The sequence below is a fragment of the Momordica charantia genome (assembly GCF_013281855.1).
Source record: "Momordica charantia cultivar OHB3-1 chromosome 8 unlocalized genomic scaffold, Mcharantia_2.0 BLBB01000008.1, whole genome shotgun sequence".
In the NCBI taxonomy this organism is placed as follows: domain Eukaryota; kingdom Viridiplantae; phylum Streptophyta; class Magnoliopsida; order Cucurbitales; family Cucurbitaceae; genus Momordica; species Momordica charantia.
In genome coordinates, this window is record NW_028275166.1 from 8,145,453 (window position 1) to 8,163,959 (window position 18,507).

Genomic DNA, 18,507 nt, shown 5'->3' on the forward strand with positions numbered 1-18,507 from the left:
ATTGTTTTCTGAAAAAGGAAATTGACAAAAATAATTACTAAATTATAATATATATATATATATATATATATATATATATATATATATATATAAAAGCGGCGTACAGTAATTTGATAGGCGGAGATGCAGCTGATCATAAAGAGGAGGAAAAACGAAAACAAATAATAAATAAGCAATGAGAGAATAAATGGAATTAAAACCCTCCTCTGCCGAGCCCCGGCTGCCTCTCGCCGACCAACCGAAACTTGTTTCTTCCCCGTTTCCGGCGGAAATCTCCACCGACGGTGAGTTTTCTCCTTCTCTTACAGCGCTTCACAACCATGTATTGGTTTCTTTAATCTTCATTTTCCCCCTCGCAGCTTCCTCTTGTCAATTTCTGCATTTCTTTTGAGCAACAGCCATGTGTTAGTATGTGAGTGAGAGCTCTATGCTCGTCGATTTTGGACGATCTGCGTCATACCAATTATCGTTTATAATCTAACATTATGTGGAATTAATTCATGTCCATTTCCATATGAGTTGGATATTATTCCAGAAACTGTACCCTTTAAACAATTTTTCCTCAGTGAGGTGACTGTCTGCTTGTAATCCTAAAAATGTTTTTGTTTTTCTCGAGGGAGTCGTTTCTGATTCTCAGTTTGTTATTGTACCTTGATATATGCTACTGTTTCGTATGTTAAAATCCACACTCCAAGTCTCTGACTCTTGAATTTGTTGTCTTACTTCAGATAATCTACTCGGGCGTTGCTTGTCCGACAGGGTATTATAATTGGAATCATGGCAAAGTCATTATCAAATTTGCTCTTCAAGGGCTTGGCTGGTCTACCGGCTGCTCGCTCTAGCAGAATGGTACGGTTTGAAGAAATCACACTATCATAAAATTAGTTCCTGATTTCTATTGTTGAGATTTTTCTTTTTATGCCATGTGAAAAATTATGAGGCCATCCATGTTCAAGTTTCCCTGCTCTTTTTTCTGCGCCGTCTGAATGGTAGTAATTTATTATCTTCAATTTATCTCATACAACTATCCCGAGGTTTAAAACTTTGAAGCAAAAGATCTATGGGATGTCCATTTTTGTGGGTTTGGAGATGAATCATGAATGTTGTAACTTATAAATAATGCCGGTTTTGCCTTGGTTGTTTGATATTGTAAATTTTCTATGCCATTACTCTTGATGACAACTTTCCTTTTATCTCATTTGGGTATACTAAAAATGTATTTTTTTTTATTCTTCATCCAAGTAATGGTTGAGTTTGCTTAAATTTAAAGTATAATAGGTTTTATTGGAAACTTTGATGAATGGTGGCAATGTGAAATTACATGGTAGATAGTGATGACCTACGGATTATCAGAGTTTACTGGTGAAGCTTGTACTATGGTCTATGCAATATGATAACATGGTGCCTCAATTTAAACTGTTCATAGGTGCCCGGGTTTTACTACCAGCATGGAATGAGATACTCAACTTCTGTACCTAATGATCCTGATACCCATGAAGATTTCAAACCTACCAATAAACTTGAGAGTTCTGGTATTTCTTTGAAGGATGTCGTTGAACAGGTATGTCTGCTATTGTGAAAGAACTGCAATATTTGTATAGGAAGGATACTTTGATGTATTTAATTTTTGTGGAGGTAGGAAAACCATGTGCTTTCTTTTTTTTAAAAAAAAGGTCGTCCTGGTGTGAGTAGGATGTGAGGAATTTAAGAATCAGTACTACTGGTTTAAAAATACTGGCATATTACTTCACCCGTGACTTCAATTTTCAAATGGCTTGCATGTTTTAGAATTCACACTGTAAGGTCTCTAATTCTTCAACATATTGACTTGCAACTATCTATACTTCCATGAGTTCGTTATGTTATATGTTGACATTATTTTTCGTTCTGTCTTGTTATTAGGATGTCCAGCAAAATCCTGTGATGATTTACATGAAAGGGGTGCCGGATCTCCCTCAATGTGGATTTAGCGCTCTTGCAGTTAGAGTGTTAAATTTATATAGTAAGTGCTCATTGTGTCCTTTCTTTTATGTGAGTCTGGTCTCTCTTGGTTAAAGCTTATTTGAGAACTTACATATTTGCTCTCCCGAAACATAAATGGTGGTCTTATCATATTATGTATGGGTAGTTGGGTACATAATATTGTGTATAAAGAGTAGATTATAACTATATGGTCTTAAGAATTCAAGTTATTGGCTCAATGATCTCGAGTGTCACCATTATCTTGCTTTTTCTAATCTTATTTCTAGTCGTGGTTGCTGTTAGAATCTATATTGAATTTTTAAATTGTACACTTACCTTTAATCACCATGAATTGGCCTTGTCCATTAGGAGTCAATGGAAAAAGGAAAGAGTTCAAAAGAAATTTATTCAAACCATGGAGGCCCCTTCGTAAAATAATATTTTGCGAGTTTTCTTGGATAATAAAATAGAGTACGGACAGGCAGTTGTCCCATTAGATTACGTGGTGTGCGTAAGCTAACTTGTAACTCATACATATATTTATCAAAAATCTTAGCCTTACATGTTTGTAAATACTTGCAGCATCTTCCTCTTGCTTGTCATGTTTTCCCATAATTCTCATGTGCACAAATTTGCAGATGTTCCTTTGAGTGCTAGAAATATCCTGGAAAATGTCGAGCTTAAAAGTGCTGTGAAATCCTTTAGGTATGCTAGCCCCTGGATACCAACTTTCCCTATACAGGGTTGGAAATTTTCAAATATTTGATATTAAAACTTCAATGTTGTAATTGAAGTGAAGTGGAGTAAAATGCTCATCAATATGTTGTGATAAAGTGAAATTTTTGCATGCAGCAATTGGCCAACATTCCCACAAATTTTCATAAAAGGAGAGTTTATTGGAGGATCAGATATCATACTCAATCTGCATCAGGTTAGACTGTTCTCATATAAGTTCCCGAGTTCGGTTCACTTTCCGTAGGATCATTCAAGGATCAATTGGTTGATCATCAGAATTTTTTTTTAGATGACATGACCCAACCTTATTTTCATGGTGTCCATGTTGTCTGGCCTTGACACTGTTATCTGTCATGTCTCGTGTAGTCTGGAGAATTGAAGGAAAAGCTCAAAGACATTGCAGCCAATCAGAAGACTGAATAAAAATTTATATCACTCGCCAAGTATGGAGAAGGAGACATTTGGTGTTACTCAAACCGATTTTGTTACAACTTATAAGATGATGAGGCTGGAGATTATTTAACTCGTCAGGTCTATTCCCTACTCTCATGTACTTCTTTTTCCATTCTAAACAGAGGGGCTTTGGTCACTCCTTTAATACATTTTGTTTCTAATAAATATGACCTGCGAGCAATGTAGGGCCTTTTCCTTCCATTAATATTCTAAGATGTACTTGTGGGAATTTTTTCATACAAAGGTGGTACTAAAATGTTAGGGTAAGGATTAAAAGTTGCAACTTTTTGATCGATAATATATGTCTTAACAAGTTGAGCTATGGTTGGTTTGATTTTTCTAACACCCAAATGGTGCTATTTTCTTAAGAAGTTATATTCTCTTTCATTTCACCATCGCGTTACCACCGGAGTCGAGTCACTCTTTAACTCCTCTTCTGGATTGGATTTCTTTTGTTATTTTGATATTTCCATCCATGTTTTTAGCAGTAAATATTTCTAATTAAGCTTGTGAATGATCAATTTCCTGGGAATAGATTAATTTACATAGGTGATAGATAACACATAAAATAACTTTTGAATCTATCTTGAAACCAAACAAAGGCTTATAAATGTGAAGGAAAATGAAGATTCGATCAAAGAAGATGAAAAGAGAGGGCTACCTCATTCTGCCCTTGAAATCCAAACAATTATCTCCTAATGGAACTTCTCCCCGGTGCTTATCATGAATATTTCCATTTTCTATTCAACTCCTAATGTATCTAATATCAAAATCGTCACATCATTAATAACTTTTTTGAAGTTAAATTGTAAGTTTGGTCGGTGTCATTTAGTTTTTATATTTTTTAGATATAAAAACTTTTTAAATAGGTTTCTAAGTTTTCGGGATTGTTTATTTAATATTTAAATTGCTAGTTTGTATTTTACAGGCTTCTATCATTAAATCCATCAATTCAATATTTTTTTAAAGTACATTAGAGAGATTCGAACTCACGATCTTTTAGTCGAAAATAGGTGTCTTGACCTATCAGCGTCTACTTTCTCTTAAGGTTTCCACACATAATGTTAGTGGTTGGAACCTACTCATTCATGAAAGTTTACAAATCTAATAGATTTTTTATTTTCTATTAAGAATTTCAAGGAGTTGAGTAATTCGAATGAGATTTTCAAAAGATAATTTAACTCTAATTAAGATTGAATTTAAATGTCAATAGCTCAATTTTAAAAAAAATAATATAAATAGCTCAATTTCAAAGAAATATAAATAAAATGTCGATATCAATTAATATTTTTATAAAAATTATAAAAATAAAAATAAAAACTCTCATAGTACAATGCCAAGAACTATGCTCGTTGGACTCCAATGATATTATGCCTATATTAATGGTATTTTTTATATTTTGTTAATTTTTAACGATACAATACAAATATTGAATGTCATTCAACCCTCGACTTCAATGAGAATTTCCTTATTTCCTTTGAAAATTTCGTAAACGGGAAATTTTTTTTCTATAAGAATCCAACAGGACTTCCCATCCTTGGTTGAGAAATGCCCCATCCTAGTTCCAATGAACGACTGTAACTGCTGTCTAAAATGGTGAAAAAAAATCAAAGATCCTTTAAATTTGGTATTCTTCTTCCATTTTACTCACTTTCATGTTCATCATCCTCTAACATGGCAATAATACAAATAAAAAAACTTATTTCCTTTTTCAAAAAAGAAAATAATAATGAAAGAAAAGAGGATCTTTTTTTTTTCTAACGTACAACAAAACCATCAGAAAGATTTTGACAACAAAATTACAGGCAATAGATAAGAACTCATTGCCCAAACGATTTCCAGCGATCCCGAGCTATGGTGCTCAGGCAATACCCATAGGTTCGTCATCCTAGTCTCAACCGTTCAAGGGCTTTAACCGTGTATGTCTCTGCAACACAATCTTTTGGCTTGGTGCCATGCTGAATGACAAGAATCTTCCATGATATTAACTTGTTCCTTTCTTGGTGCTTGTCGAGCAAAGATACCGAAGCAAATACTCATTCGACGAACACATATCAGCCAAATCCTGATGTGTTCTGGTGATGGCCATTTGCAAGGATTTCAAGGCAGGAAGTAGGCTTCTGGAATTTTGTTGAATGTGGTTACCATGAGCTTTGCAAAGTTCCTGAGGGAAAAAATGGTGAGTTGAGTTGAATCACTTCTACGACAACTAAAGCTCAGAGACAATATCGCCATACAAATTGGGATCTTAAAAGAAACTACCTGACACCATCGTAGAACAAACTCCAAATGCGGGCAACTTTCCAGAAGTTCCGCTAATGCCTCGACTAACCTCTGCAAATATCTATGCGGGATCGATTTGATTACTCCTGCTATATCCACAGGATTCACAGAGAATATGCATTTCTTTATTAAAGAATCCTCATTTAATCGTAAGCTAAGAATCATGGCCCTGATCGGCTGATCTTCATCAAGTGCAGCATTGATCGCCTGCAAAAACATTAACCAGTTTTAATAAATAAAAAAGACCGGTTATAGAAAAAGATAAATGGTCCAACACAATTATTCATAACTTCTAATTTTAGTTAGAAACGAGCCAGAAATATCTTCTTTCCTTTCAAGTTTTGTCTGTGTATGCTATGCAATAAATATATTTATTACCTCTGGCGTAACATCAATGTCGAGATCAGTTGGATCGAAGATAAAAGATTCATCAATTGAATAAATAAGAACTCCCTCCGTTGTCGATGCTGCAAAATTTCGACCAGTAGGTGCGATTCTCAAGGATTTTGTTCGCACAACTGGTCTACCACGATTGAGCATGGACCCAGGTAAATCATAGCCTAATTTCTTCCGTGTTTGTTGATCAACCCCTTCTTCTACATCACTGTCATTGTCATCAATCAAATCTAACGGGCCAGCCTCTGTCATATTCTTTGAATTTAGAACGTCAAGAACTCCATCTAAAGAGAGATTATGTGTTATTTGAAACCTGCGTAGCAGCACCTGAGAAGGAAAATACAATATATAATGCCGAATTCACAACATTATGCAACAAGAAAAATGTGGGCAAACGACAAACAAACGACAAGCATAGAATTTAGCAGTAGTTGCACACATTTCGAAGTATAGTTTTATGAAGCAATAGAATCTAGGAAAGACATGTTCTTCTCAAGACATAAAACATGAATCAACAAACAAGCCAACCTACTTATATTTTTCAATACAAAGCGAAGTTTATCTTGTGCCCCATATGGAACATGTTGACCTTGACAATTTCCAATCAAACAAACAGATAATATATGATGTTTCTATTCGCATCAGAGACAAAATCAGTGCTTCTGAGGCTTGAACTAGTTAAACGATTGTAAATCTGATATTCGAAATTCAGTGGTTTAACGTAATATAATGAAAGGCATTTAGTAAGAAGCCACAAATAAAAATAAAAGCATACAAACTGACCTGATCAGCAATGTCGTACATACAGATATATTTACTGCAACCCCCAGCTAATATGTAACTCCCATCAGCAGAATAACATAATGTTGTGAAGCACTTTCCTGAACTCGAAGTAGCGGCAGATCTTCTATCAGTCATTAAACGTCCTCCAGCAATGTCCCTACGCCCCTCAATTGTATACATCAATAACCCATCAACCGGATCCCAGAAGTGGATCTGACCATCTAATGTACTGCAGGCCAACTGCCTTCCATCTGGACGATAAACTACCGTAAGAACATCATGCATATGATTGAACGTTTCAACAGCCCCTTTTCCTTCAAAGACATCCCACAAGCGGACAGTTTTATCCCATGATGAAGAAGCTAAGACTGCCTATATAATAGTCAAACAAGGTATTTGGCATTAGGAAAAGGAAATAGTAATCAACCTCTAATCTTTATTGTTCATTTCTCGAGAACATAAAAGCACGGAGAAGAAGATGAACACAATCGAAGCAAATAGATGGAGGAAAAATCTAGCATGAATAGACATAAAGTAAAACACTATTTTAGAATCAGAAATTTGAAATGTGAATGGATGTGTCCGTGAACTCACATTCGTAGGAGAAAACATCAATCCGTGAACAGGACCTTCATGCCCACTAAGGATATCCAACAAACGGCCAGTCTTCATCGACCAAACAAAAATCTGCAAAGCATACGAACTTTTAGACAGGACTTAAACATAAAGCTAGAAGGAAGTACTCATATTCCAAGAAAGGTCATGAGGATACCTCAAATGAATCTAATGTTCCAGCACAAACAACTTCACCACTCTGATCTACTGCCAACGAAACAAATTGCCGGGAAGTAGGGGAGGTAAAGGTTCTAAAATTTCGATAGCGAAACAAGTCCCATGCACGAACAGTGCCATCAAGGGATGCACTCAAAAGACAGTGGTTATTCGCCAGAAAATGGAGAGCAGTAACAGCATTTGTATGCTCAGAGAATGTAACAAAGCAGAAGCCCGATTGAACTGTCCACACCTACACCAAACAATTAACACAAGTTTGTTCATCCATCAACAAAAAAATATTAAAAGAAGCTCAAAAAAAATCATCACCATACAGCCTAACCAATGACGGAGAACTTGTTATTGGAAAATAAAGCATAGGTCACTAGACTACATAACCGATAAACTAGTTCACAAGGTTTAAACTTTCTGATCGTAAAAATCTACTGTCTTCATTTTGGAAGGTTGTAGCAGAATCTAGTTTTAGGTATTCATCATTTTTTTTCTTTTTATATTCGTGAGTGTTTGGGCCAAATTACGCACACACTAATCTCACAAGGCAACAGTCTGACCCTACAACATTTGACACCGGAAAACACATAGGAATTACTAATTCCTAAGGTAGGTGGCTATCATGGGGTTTTAGTTATTCATCATAATTGAAATCAACGATCTGTTGCATCACGCTAATAAACTTTGAAAGAGAAAAAAATACATCCTTTAACATGTTAAGTTACCTTGACTTTGTTATCGTCTGCTCCAGTAGCCAATAGTTGTGAATCTGGAGAATAAGCAAGACAATTAACATCAAAGTAATGTCCCTGCTGTTTCAATATGTAACTCTCTGACCGCCATTCCCACACTAGTAACTGGCCAAGTTTTGCACACCCAAATGATAACCAGTTGCCATGCTGATTGAAAACGGCTGCAGTAATTTTCTCTCTTGATATTGACAACATGTGCAAGCACACAAAATCCGGCATCTGATACAGCCCAAAAACGCCATTTGAGAACCCGACAACCACCATATCAAGGTACCTTTGATAATCACACGCAGTCACCCTCGCCGGAGCCTGAGAAAAACAATCCTTCCTCACTATCTTCCATTTTTCTCTAAGCAAGTACTCAACTTCATCATCCACATTACCGTCACCATAGTTCTTCCTCTTCTTTACACTAACATCCCCACCACTCTCCATATTTCTTTCACTATCCCTCCCAGGAGTCCCTGGTGAAGGCGGTTCTGAATTATAGACTTCCATTTCATCCAAATTACTCTCTGCAATCCCCCAAATAAACATATAACAGTCACGCGTAATTGTGTAAACCTTTACTACCTTATTTGTTTTCTTATCAGTCCCAAAAAACGAACCTACAATTGCGTCCCTATGACCCAAAAATAAGTGTGGCTTGTACTTATTCCCGCTTAATTTCTTCACAAAAATCAACCTTACGCTTAAATCCTTAGACCCAACAAGCAAGTAATTAGCGTCTGGACTCCAGTCCAAAGCCGTAACTTTATCATGACAATCAGCAAAAGTTCGTACCAGTTCAAAAGGGAAAAATTCTTTGTTGAACCCCGGTGACCGCCAAATTTGGACCAACTTCCCAGTCCCAACGGCAATAAACGCACCATCGGGGCTAAATTTGACGACATTGACCGGCTTCTTGAAGGAAATACGGTGAAGCACCACTCGGCGTCGGAGATTGATGAAGAGGCAGCGGTTGTTCTCGTCGATGGTGAACAAGAATAAGCCATCAGGAGAAACGGCGATTCGGCAAATATTGGACGAGGATTGGACGGGAAGAGTCACCGTATGGGACTTCACAAGGTCGGTAACGGAGACCCGATTACCGACGGGTGAGATTAACAGCGTATCCTCTGAAATCACAACATTTCCTCCTCTGTAAGGCGCTCCTAACAGATTTTGAAATCGGTAGTTCATGGCCGGCAGCTGCTACGTTTCCGCCGGGAAAGTTTCGGCCAAATCTCCCTTCTTCTAAATTGTCAGATTGAACCAGCAGGGTTTATCCAGGGTTTCCGTTTTGTCGTTTTGGGCCGAAAGAAGTGAAGCCCAATAATTTTAGGCCCATTAGAGTGGGCCAATACCATGTGAAAAAAATTAGATAATACCTTCTTTTAAAATCTTATTCACAAATTTTACAGTTTTTCTTTTTTAAATACCGATTTTACCCTTATTTATTATATATACTTTTATTATAGTTTTTTATTATTTTGAAATTTAAAATATTTAATTCCATAATTGTAATCATATTCCTTTAATTATTATGGACCCACATAAATTTTCAACACTAATCCCTTAATTCACCCCTTCAAAAAAGATTTTTTTTCCTATAATTTTCTATTATTATTAATTAGAAAAATATCCAATTTTGATCCAACAATATTTTTTCATATGATTTTTTCCGTGTGAAGTTCTCACGCAATTGACCACTTCAGTTTGAAATTGTTTGATTAAATTACATTGGAGCCAACCACACTATCAACTTTAGGATTTTCTTTCACAAATCCATGATGGTCTCATAGCTAAATAAAATAGCTAGAATTATGTATAAGATATATACCACATATACAATATATTCTAATATTTACAATATATGCTGCTTCAATCAATATATTCTCATATACGATATATTCTCATATATTCCCATATATACAATATACGGTTATAACATATATTCTACTTGTACTTTTGAAATCTACTATTATTCACGATGTAATTAACATTATGTATATGTCTTTTAAATAAGATCTAATTTACATATCACGTATTATTATAGAATATTAACAATTAAATATTCATTTGTATATTTTTATGATATAACGTATATACCGTGAAGACTTTTGCATTTAAATATTATTATGGATACGGTTAATATAATTTATATACCTATTAATATTGTTTTATAACTTACAAACTATGTATTATTCAAACTTATAGAGAATAATTTGATATCAATGTCAATGATTTGTATTTCTATGAATATTATGGAAGTAAATGTATACACTATAAGATATATCCCCATATATCCCCATATATCTCCGTATATACTGATGACAAAGCGATGAAATCAAACTCACTATAAGATATACACTAGTTCACACCTACATTATTGGAATGAAAAATATATCATGGTGAGACAAAACTACTTTCCAATCGGCGAGATGAAGGAGACGACGAACAGAGACGAAGGAGCGCAGACGGCGAATGGAGACAAAGGAGCGCAGGCGGCGGATGGAGATGAAGGAGCAGACGGAAATCGAACGAGAGAGGAAGAATAGAGGACTGCTTTGACGATGAAGAATAATGGAGACGATGACCGGAGACGAAGAACGTTGACGAAGCCGGAGATGGAGGAATGCAGACGGTCGAAGACGAAGAAGACAAGTCGGAGAGAAGGAGCGCAGACGGCCTGAATGGAGGAGCGCATACGGCCGAAACGGAGCAGTCTTCGAACAAAAGAGGAAGAAGAAAAATCGGAGAATGAGGGGTTTTCAAATTTTTTCCATTATGGAAGATTTTGGGAATTTGGTTAGTATTTTGGAATTTAGTATTTTTTACTTTTGGAAAGTCTAATTAGGTCAAATTTAAGGGATTTAAATTGTAACCTCCCAATTTACCAATTTTAGATTTTAAAAATTAATTAATATTGAAGCATAGACACAAAGGGTATACTAGTAAATTGGGTGATGGATACCATCTTAAATTGAGTTGTTTGTGTAAATTTTATACATTCAATCATTTTATGTAATTATGATCTAGTCTATCAATGTACTAATCCAAAAAAATTAGGTCAGAGTCCTAATTATAGTTAATAACAGTACACCGAGTTTAAATTGCAACAATTTTGGATCAATTGCCAAATTTCAATGTGAGAGTGAATTACTCTTCATTTAAATTTGATATGAAAATCTACTATTTTCTTTAATTAATGGAACTAAAAAAAATATGCAAATTAGTAAAAGATATACATTATTTAAATAATTAAAGATAATAAAGATTAAAAGATAATGCCAAAGCGAGTGCTCAGCCTGAGTTACGTGTGACTGTTATATGTTTGGAGAATGATGAAGAGGGAGGAGAGAGAGAATAGGGAATGAGTAGGGGAAGACTGAAGAGAGAGAGAAAAATAAAGAAAAAATGGGAAAAAAATGATACATAATTAAAAATAATATAAAATTAATATATATCAAACTCATAAATGTCACATCAGCATCCCGTTAGTGTTATTTTGTTAACATCAGAAACTTAGAACAATTTTCTAAAAGTCGGAGATAAATAGAAATCTACCTTCAAACTCAATGTCCAAAAATGTATTTTACTCTAAAATATAAAGTTTTTTTAGTGAGGTATAAAGATTTGTTATGATAAATATACTGTAGAATCATATTAATTTTGAAAGTAACCATAAAAATTTCAGATTACTATAAAATAATTATTTTCTTAACAAAATACATATAAAATATTTAGATATATATATATATATATATATATATATATATATATATATATTTTGGGACAAAAGATAAAATGAAATATTATAGGATAGATATATAATTCAACCTTCAATTCGAGAATAAATAAGATATCCTAACTTTTAAGTCAAATTCATATAAACAATGACAAAAGTAATTTTGGTCCTGTTGGATTTTGTAAGGAGTCCAAACAAAGTCACATATTGGCTAATGAAGAAGTAATCAATGGTATATAGAAAAAAAAGACAATTATCTCTTTTTGCGTGAAATCAAAAGCAAAGCCGTGAGGAATATGCCTAAAACAGACAATATCATACCATTGTGAAGATATTCGTGGTACGAAGGGTATCGTCCTTAACAGTCTCGCTAAATCACTTTTAATCACTTTTAGATATGTTCGACAATGATATATAAGTTATTTTAGGAAAAAAAAATAACTCTTTGATTTTATACTATACAAATATGTCTTTACTACTTTTGGATTTTATCCTCTACAGTACCAAATATCAACTTAAAACTTAGTTTTAGTTTTTACTAAAAAAAGAAATAAATAAACAATAAAAAGTTTAGTTTTAGTCTAGTTCCTTTAGTTTTATAATTTCATTTCAATCCGAACTTAGTTTCAATTTGATTTCTAACATTCGATTAAATTGTCTCATAAATAATCTTTAAACTATTTTTTTACCTCCTGACATTCTACTCATTTTTCTTTTTCTTTTATTTTTTATACTTAGACTCAATCATAGCTATCACAATCATCCAAATATAGAAAAGAAAAAAAATACTAGTTAATTGTTAGAAATAAAATAATATATCACATATTTAATATGACAATAGTAGGAAAGATAGATGACATTTAACTAAATAATAGGAACGAAATTGGACTTTATAAAACCATAGAGATTCAGTTGAAAAATATGCTAAAACTATAAGAACAATTTGTATTTTTGAAAATAGGTTTAAATTACATAATGTTGGTCCTATAGTTTTGACACATAGTTTTAATCTGGTCCTTGCAATTGGAAATTTACGATTGAATCTATATAGTTTAAAAGTTTCAATTTAGTTCACATGATTTTCAAAGTTTCAATTTTAATTTTCGTAAAACTTACATGATTCACTTGGAGACTATGTCAAATCTTTTGAAAATATTAAGAGATCTCACTCAAGATCAGTATATAGCTTCTAGAATTGTATAATTGAAAACACCCTCGAACGGACCAAATTGAAACTATCAATACTAAAAAAAAAAATTAAAATTACGGCATTTTGTAATTTAACCAAAAATATATATTTCAATTGACAAACAGACCCAACCCAACGAGGATCATCTAATAGAATAGAGTTATTAGGTCAAAGAGAAAATTGACCAAAGTCAACGGGAAAGAAAAATGAATACTAGTGTTGTATGGTATGGGTTAGTTTAGTGTAGAACCCCATAACAATCGGATTTAAATCTTATAAACAGAATGGCGTATCTCGTTTCTCTCTACAAAATCTCCATTCTTGTTTCAGTTTCATTAGTTTCAGTTCATACTCAGATTTCGCTCTCCAACATGAACTCTTCTCCGCCTCCTGCTTCGGGCCCATCCTCTTCCGCCGTACAAGTAAACCAATTCCACTTCTTCTAATCTAATTAATTACTCTGTTTTCTTTTTCTTTTCGATTGCGTTGCTGCATTTGATGCGATTATTCGATTTTGCGATTGGAATGTGATATCTAGGGATTTTCAAATTTCCAGTTCTTGTTTCGATTGATATAATTCAATTCTCTGTTCGTGTTTGAATCCAATTGTAGGACTCGAGTTACTTGGATTTCTGTAACAGCCTTCGTCCTATTGAAACTCTTCTGTTAGAGCCGGAATCGAACGGAAACCAGTCTCGTGAGGGTGAAGATATGGAAACGGAATCCAGTTTCGTTGAAAGGTAAAATCTCCCGCGCACCTCTTCGATTCTTTCATCAGTTTCAAAAAGAAAAACAAGAATAAATCTTTTTTTTTTCCTCTAATTTTCATCGACGATTTTGTTTCTCAGTTTTCTTCTACCTTTTCCAATTTGGCGATTTTTTCCCTCCCTCATTCCTGGTCCTCCTATACGATTTCTTATTTTAATTTTGTTTCTCTCAGTTTTTTCTCCTTTATTCCTCAATTTACAGAGAAGCGATTCGAGCCCGAGGGATTGTGTATCTTGTTTATTATTTTTTAAAAATATTCACATTTGCGGTTTTGCTTTTTTTGATGGCTTTAATCTATAATCAATTCCTATACTTGCACTCCTTGCAATCCCAACATATAATTTCCTTATTTATCATCTTCTAAAAATTTTACTGGTAACATAAATCTCCTATTTTGCCCTAGTAACCAGTTAGTATTATTCTTTTTCGTTCTTTTCCCCTTGGGCATTCTCACATTTTAGAAACAATAATTTTGTTAAACATAAACCTATAATTTACTTATTAAAAAAGTAATAAAATTAAAAAAGTTTAATTTAAACATAATAATTTTGAGTACTTTATTTTTAAAAAAAATAATTTTCATGAAAAGGATTATTTTTGTCTCTCTTTTCTATACTCTCCGTGTGTGAAAGAACAAGAAATAAAAACTAATTATCAAATACTTTTTTTCTTTTATTTTTTTAATAATTTTACTAAATATTATCTATACTGGTCCTCAGCAGGGGTAGAATCGGAATTCCAAATGTTGACTGCGAAAACAACACTCATTCGAGTGATCCTCACAAAGAGGACCGCATAGAGAAAATGCCATCGTTGGAAGATTGTGAAGAAATTTCCGATAAAAATGGTAATACAAAGTCTGACATAAGCACTTTTTAGATACTTTTTTCATAAAATGCTTAAAATGGTTTTACATTTTAGAAAGTGATTACATTTTATTATTCCAAAAGTAGTTTTTGATGAATAACATTGCAAATCCCTTTTAACTAAAATTGATTTTAGAAAAGTTTAGAATTACAGCTGAATTTATTTTTCAAAAATAGTTTTGAAAAATCAAATATATTAATCTTTTTTCCAAAATCACGGGTTCTAACCCAAACATTAACCCACCCTAACTTTAGTCATAAAAATCGATTGAGAAACTCTGACAAACACTGAAAATATATATTTTTCAAACGGAAAAAAAAAACACTGAAAATATATTTTAAAATATGAAATTTTCAGAGGCATGCAACAAAGTGAAAGGTGAAAAAACTGTAGAAGCACTTCTGTTGGAAGGTAATAAAACTGTAGAAGCACTTCTATCGGACAAAACAGTGTCTACAGAGGAGGTAAAGTTGGAGTTAACTGAAGTTATTCACCCATCTCACAAAAGCTCTGAGTGTCTCGAGGTAAATTGCTTGTGTATATATTTTTGTTTTTTTTTAATAAGAAAGTAAGATAGAAATTTAATTTTGGTTATCTTAACAGCCACATTGATAAATTAATTAGTTGTTATATTGTAGAATGCTGCTGGTGTTGAATACCAAATCTCGGATATTTCGAAACTAAACCCGGAGGAGAATTTGCGGGCTGCAAGTTCTGAAAAATTATCTGGGGAATTTGATAAGGTGTAAATATAATTTTTTTTAATATTTTAATTATACTTCAATTTGTTCATAACAATTATGAATTACTGTAGATGTCTCCGTTTGAGAGGGGAGACATGATTGAGTTGATCAATAAGGTCAAACCAACTGGAAGAAAGAGGTCTAATTTTCTTCCTTCGGTATTTTTCATGAGTTTTTTTTTTACCATTTTTTGAAATGGGTTTTTTAAATTGCCATGATTGCAGGAAGAAATCAGAACACATGGGCGAAAATAAAAACGAGAAACGTTGCAATTGCAAGAAATCGGGGTGCCTAAAACTGTAAGTGAAGATTAGATGATTAATGTAAAAAGTTTTGTATCATTTTTCTTATTTTTAATATTTATTATGCATTTTATAAGTCGAAAAGAAAAATATTTACTTTTCAACAATATTTTTATTTATATTCTTAAAAATGTTGGAAATGAGTAAGAAACAAAGAAATTTAATTTTTGTTGTACACAATTTTAGAAACGTTTCTTATGATGGAGAAACTAAAAATAAAGGACCAGTTTGGTAACGTTTCCATTTCTTGTTTCTTGTTTCTAATTTTCTTAAGAAATCTAAAATTTTACAACTAACTTTATTTTTTGTTTGTCTATCATTCCTCAATTACATAGAAGAATTTGGAAAGAACCAAAACAAAATTATCCTTTCTTGTTCTCATTTCCAATTTATTTCAAAACATAAATAAAATATTGTTTTATCATTTTTGAATTATTGAACGTTGTAATCATACTATTCATCTTTATTCATTAAAAATAAAGAAATTCAAAGAAACAGGAACAGTAACCCTACAATTTTTTTTATCGACGATCCTTAATTAGAAGAGGCATGAGCCTTTAGTTTCTACAGGTGTGAAAAGCATTTGTATTGCATTTTAACTTGTTTTTTAATTGCAGTTATTGTGAGTGCTTTTCAGCTGGTGTTTATTGTGGAAATTCTTGTGGCTGTAAAGATTGCATCAACAAAATTGAATATGAGGATAAAGTTAAGTCTGTAAGTCGCCAAATTCAATCAAAAAATGCCTTTGCTTTTGCTCCAAAGGTCACGAGGCAATCACTTGATTTTCCAACAAGAGTTATGGTAAATCCCTCCTGCACTTTCTTTATAATGATATTATTCCTAACTTAAGTACATCGTGTTAATATAAATACTATAAAACGCTATCTTAAGTAGTAAGTAAGATTGAAATCTTGAGTATCGATCGAGTCTAAACATCTTTAATTTTTAATTAAATTAAGAGCTATACTTCTTGGACAATTTATAATGGTTAGAAAAGATCAATAGCATAGGTAGAGCATTATTATTTTTACTATTAAGACATTAAAAAAATATGTAAGACAAAATTTAGAGATTAAGACGATTCTATTAGTGAGATTAATGGCAGAAAACTATCATAAAACATTTCATCTAAAAGTTTGAGAATTGAGATATCTTTTATATTTATATATAAAAGTTTTGTATAATTGTTAGGCTTGTCCAATGCTTAAACTAAAATTTTAATGATTTCGATTAATGTATTCCGATATACAGGTGGAAGAGAATTGTACAACTTCATCTTTACATAGACATAAAAAAGGATGCAAATGCAAGAAGTCAATGTGTCATAAAAGATATTGCGAATGCTTTCAGGTATGTTTTCAGTCTCTAGTTTTTTTTTTTTTCTCTTTTTAACCTTTTTGGTACATGTTTAGAAAAAGAGAAAAAAACACTAATGTTTTCCATAATACCTTCTAATTTCAGTCTGATTTTTGTATCACTAGGCCGAAGTTGGTTGTACATCAGCATGTCTTTGTGAAAATTGTCGCAACACTTTCGGCACAAGAACAGGTTCGACTTATAAATTATTTTCTATGCTTATTTTTCCTTGAGTATTGCTCTAATTTTTCTTTGTTATATGATGCTTGATTTTCAGATTTAGATCAAAACACTGGTGATGAAAGGACAGATGCTGCTGCTGAAGCTGAAGCTCAAGATTACACACAACTCGCCAACAATTTCTCATCAACCTATGCAAGCAATTTTAGTGGAGCAGCTCCAACTTCAAATTTAACCAATAATCCAAATGGGTGTCCTGAATCTCCCTTTGGCAGTTTTTCATCCACTGTTTCTGATCCTCTTAGTTGGAGGAGCCCCCAGTCCTCTGTTGAGATTGCCAATAATATGGACTGTTCTTATGGCCCAACTTCTTCTTCTAATACCCTTCTCTTTGAGATGATGGCACGTAATAATGGGAATGGATGTCATGATCAAGCTCTTCCCATGGCTCCTTTTTCAGCTTCTAATATTGGATCCCTGAGATTTGCCTCTTTTGCTGCTGCCAGATTGATGGTCCCACCTATGAATCAGCTCTTCGGGTCGATGTCATATGTTCGACAAGGATTGAACGTGAATCCACAATCGAATTTAAGAGGTAGTCAACAATTTGTCCGACAGATCATTCCTACCTTCGCTTCACATTTTACTCGCATGAATTATAATAACGGTTCATCTCACAATGGAAGTGATCATAACAATTTTAACAGTGGTCAGTAGGGTAGTTTATATATAATAGGATAGGGTAATATAGAGATGGTTATACTATTTTTGTAGGAAGCATTTTGAATGCTCAAGAACTTGAAATGGCTTTTAAATTATCAGGTAAGTTTGTAATTAGTTTAATTGATAAATTTTGTTTAGTGTGTACAAAGTTGCATTGAACTCAATTATATTTATATCCTCTTGTTTTAATTGCTTATATCTCCTACTTGGCTCCAAAACTTTGGCATTTTTTTAAATTTATTTATGTTTTTTGTTTCTCATTTGAGAAACATTCTCAAAATTGAATAGAAATTTTGAAAACAACAAAAATAAATTTATTATTTCTTCTCCCATCAACGAAAATAAGAAACGATAACATTGTTAAATGGACATCTCTCAATTCCATATTTGTTAAATTAAAATAAAATAAATAATAGAGATATATTCTTTTTACAAATTTGGAAAAAGTGTTTTTTTATACATATAATGAAAAAAAAATATATCATGTTTTCTTACCCTATTC

General features: G+C 33.0%; 3 protein-coding genes and 1 long non-coding RNA gene across 4 annotated transcripts; 3 read left to right on the forward strand and 1 right to left on the reverse strand.

Annotated features, from left to right (window-relative positions):
- Positions 1-127: 127 nt before the first annotated feature.
- GRX4 (glutaredoxin 4) lies at positions 128-3,351 on the forward strand. Its single transcript, XM_022297850.2, has 7 exons — positions 128-284; positions 729-849; positions 1,427-1,561; positions 1,903-2,002; positions 2,601-2,667; positions 2,815-2,893; positions 3,064-3,351. Exons 2-7 carry the CDS (start codon positions 778-780, stop codon positions 3,118-3,120), a joined length of 510 nt encoding a protein of 169 aa, XP_022153542.1. The 5' UTR covers positions 128-284; positions 729-777; the 3' UTR covers positions 3,121-3,351.
- A 1,413-nt stretch (positions 3,352-4,764) lies between these two features.
- On the reverse strand, positions 4,765-9,390 carry PWP2 (periodic tryptophan protein 2). The gene is made up of 7 exons (XM_022297919.2): positions 8,121-9,390; positions 7,385-7,636; positions 7,207-7,299; positions 6,613-6,984; positions 5,812-6,156; positions 5,413-5,640; positions 4,765-5,314 (listed from the first exon to the last, which is right to left on the reverse strand). Exons 1-7 carry the CDS (start codon positions 9,327-9,329, stop codon positions 5,135-5,137), a joined length of 2,679 nt encoding a protein of 892 aa, XP_022153611.1. The 5' UTR covers positions 9,330-9,390; the 3' UTR covers positions 4,765-5,134.
- Positions 9,391-14,551: 5,161 nt separating this feature from the next.
- On the forward strand, positions 14,552-15,421 carry LOC148209460 (uncharacterized). Its single transcript, XR_015792696.1, has 3 exons — positions 14,552-14,681; positions 15,059-15,225; positions 15,340-15,421. It is a non-coding gene; the product is annotated as an uncharacterized LOC148209460 (long non-coding RNA).
- Positions 15,422-15,519: 98 nt separating this feature from the next.
- Positions 15,520-18,132, forward strand: LOC111021049 (uncharacterized). The gene is made up of 6 exons (XM_022297886.2): positions 15,520-15,583; positions 15,669-15,743; positions 16,364-16,547; positions 16,998-17,096; positions 17,228-17,294; positions 17,380-18,132. The coding sequence occupies exons 1-6, from the start codon at positions 15,540-15,542 to the stop codon at positions 17,997-17,999; spliced, it is 1,089 nt and encodes a 362-aa protein (XP_022153578.2). The 5' UTR covers positions 15,520-15,539; the 3' UTR covers positions 18,000-18,132.
- The last annotated feature ends 375 nt before the right edge of the window (positions 18,133-18,507 follow it).

Coding starts and splice junctions, on each gene's coding strand:
- LOC111021049 (XM_022297886.2), top strand. CDS start 15,540: ATGATTGAGTTGATCAATAAGGTCAAACCAACTGGAAGAAAGAG. Junction 16,548..16,997: donor ATTTTCCAACAAGAGTTATG/GTAAATCCCTCC, acceptor TCCGATATACAG/GTGGAAGAGAATTGTACAAC. Junction 17,097..17,227: donor GATATTGCGAATGCTTTCAG/GTATGTTTTCAG, acceptor TTGTATCACTAG/GCCGAAGTTGGTTGTACATC.
- PWP2 (XM_022297919.2), bottom strand. CDS start 9,329: ATGAACTACCGATTTCAAAATCTGTTAGGAGCGCCTTACAGAGGAGGA. Junction 6,985..7,206: donor TGATGTTTTCTCCTACGAAT/GTGAGTTCACGG, acceptor ACTATTATATAG/GCAGTCTTAGCTTCTTCATC. Junction 5,641..5,811: donor ACATTGATGTTACGCCAGAG/GTAATAAATATA, acceptor ATGTTTTTGCAG/GCGATCAATGCTGCACTTGA.
- GRX4 (XM_022297850.2), top strand. CDS start 778: ATGGCAAAGTCATTATCAAATTTGCTCTTCAAGGGCTTGGCTGGTCTA. Junction 1,562..1,902: donor TGAAGGATGTCGTTGAACAG/GTATGTCTGCTA, acceptor TCTTGTTATTAG/GATGTCCAGCAAAATCCTGT. Junction 2,003..2,600: donor TAGAGTGTTAAATTTATATA/GTAAGTGCTCAT, acceptor ACAAATTTGCAG/ATGTTCCTTTGAGTGCTAGA.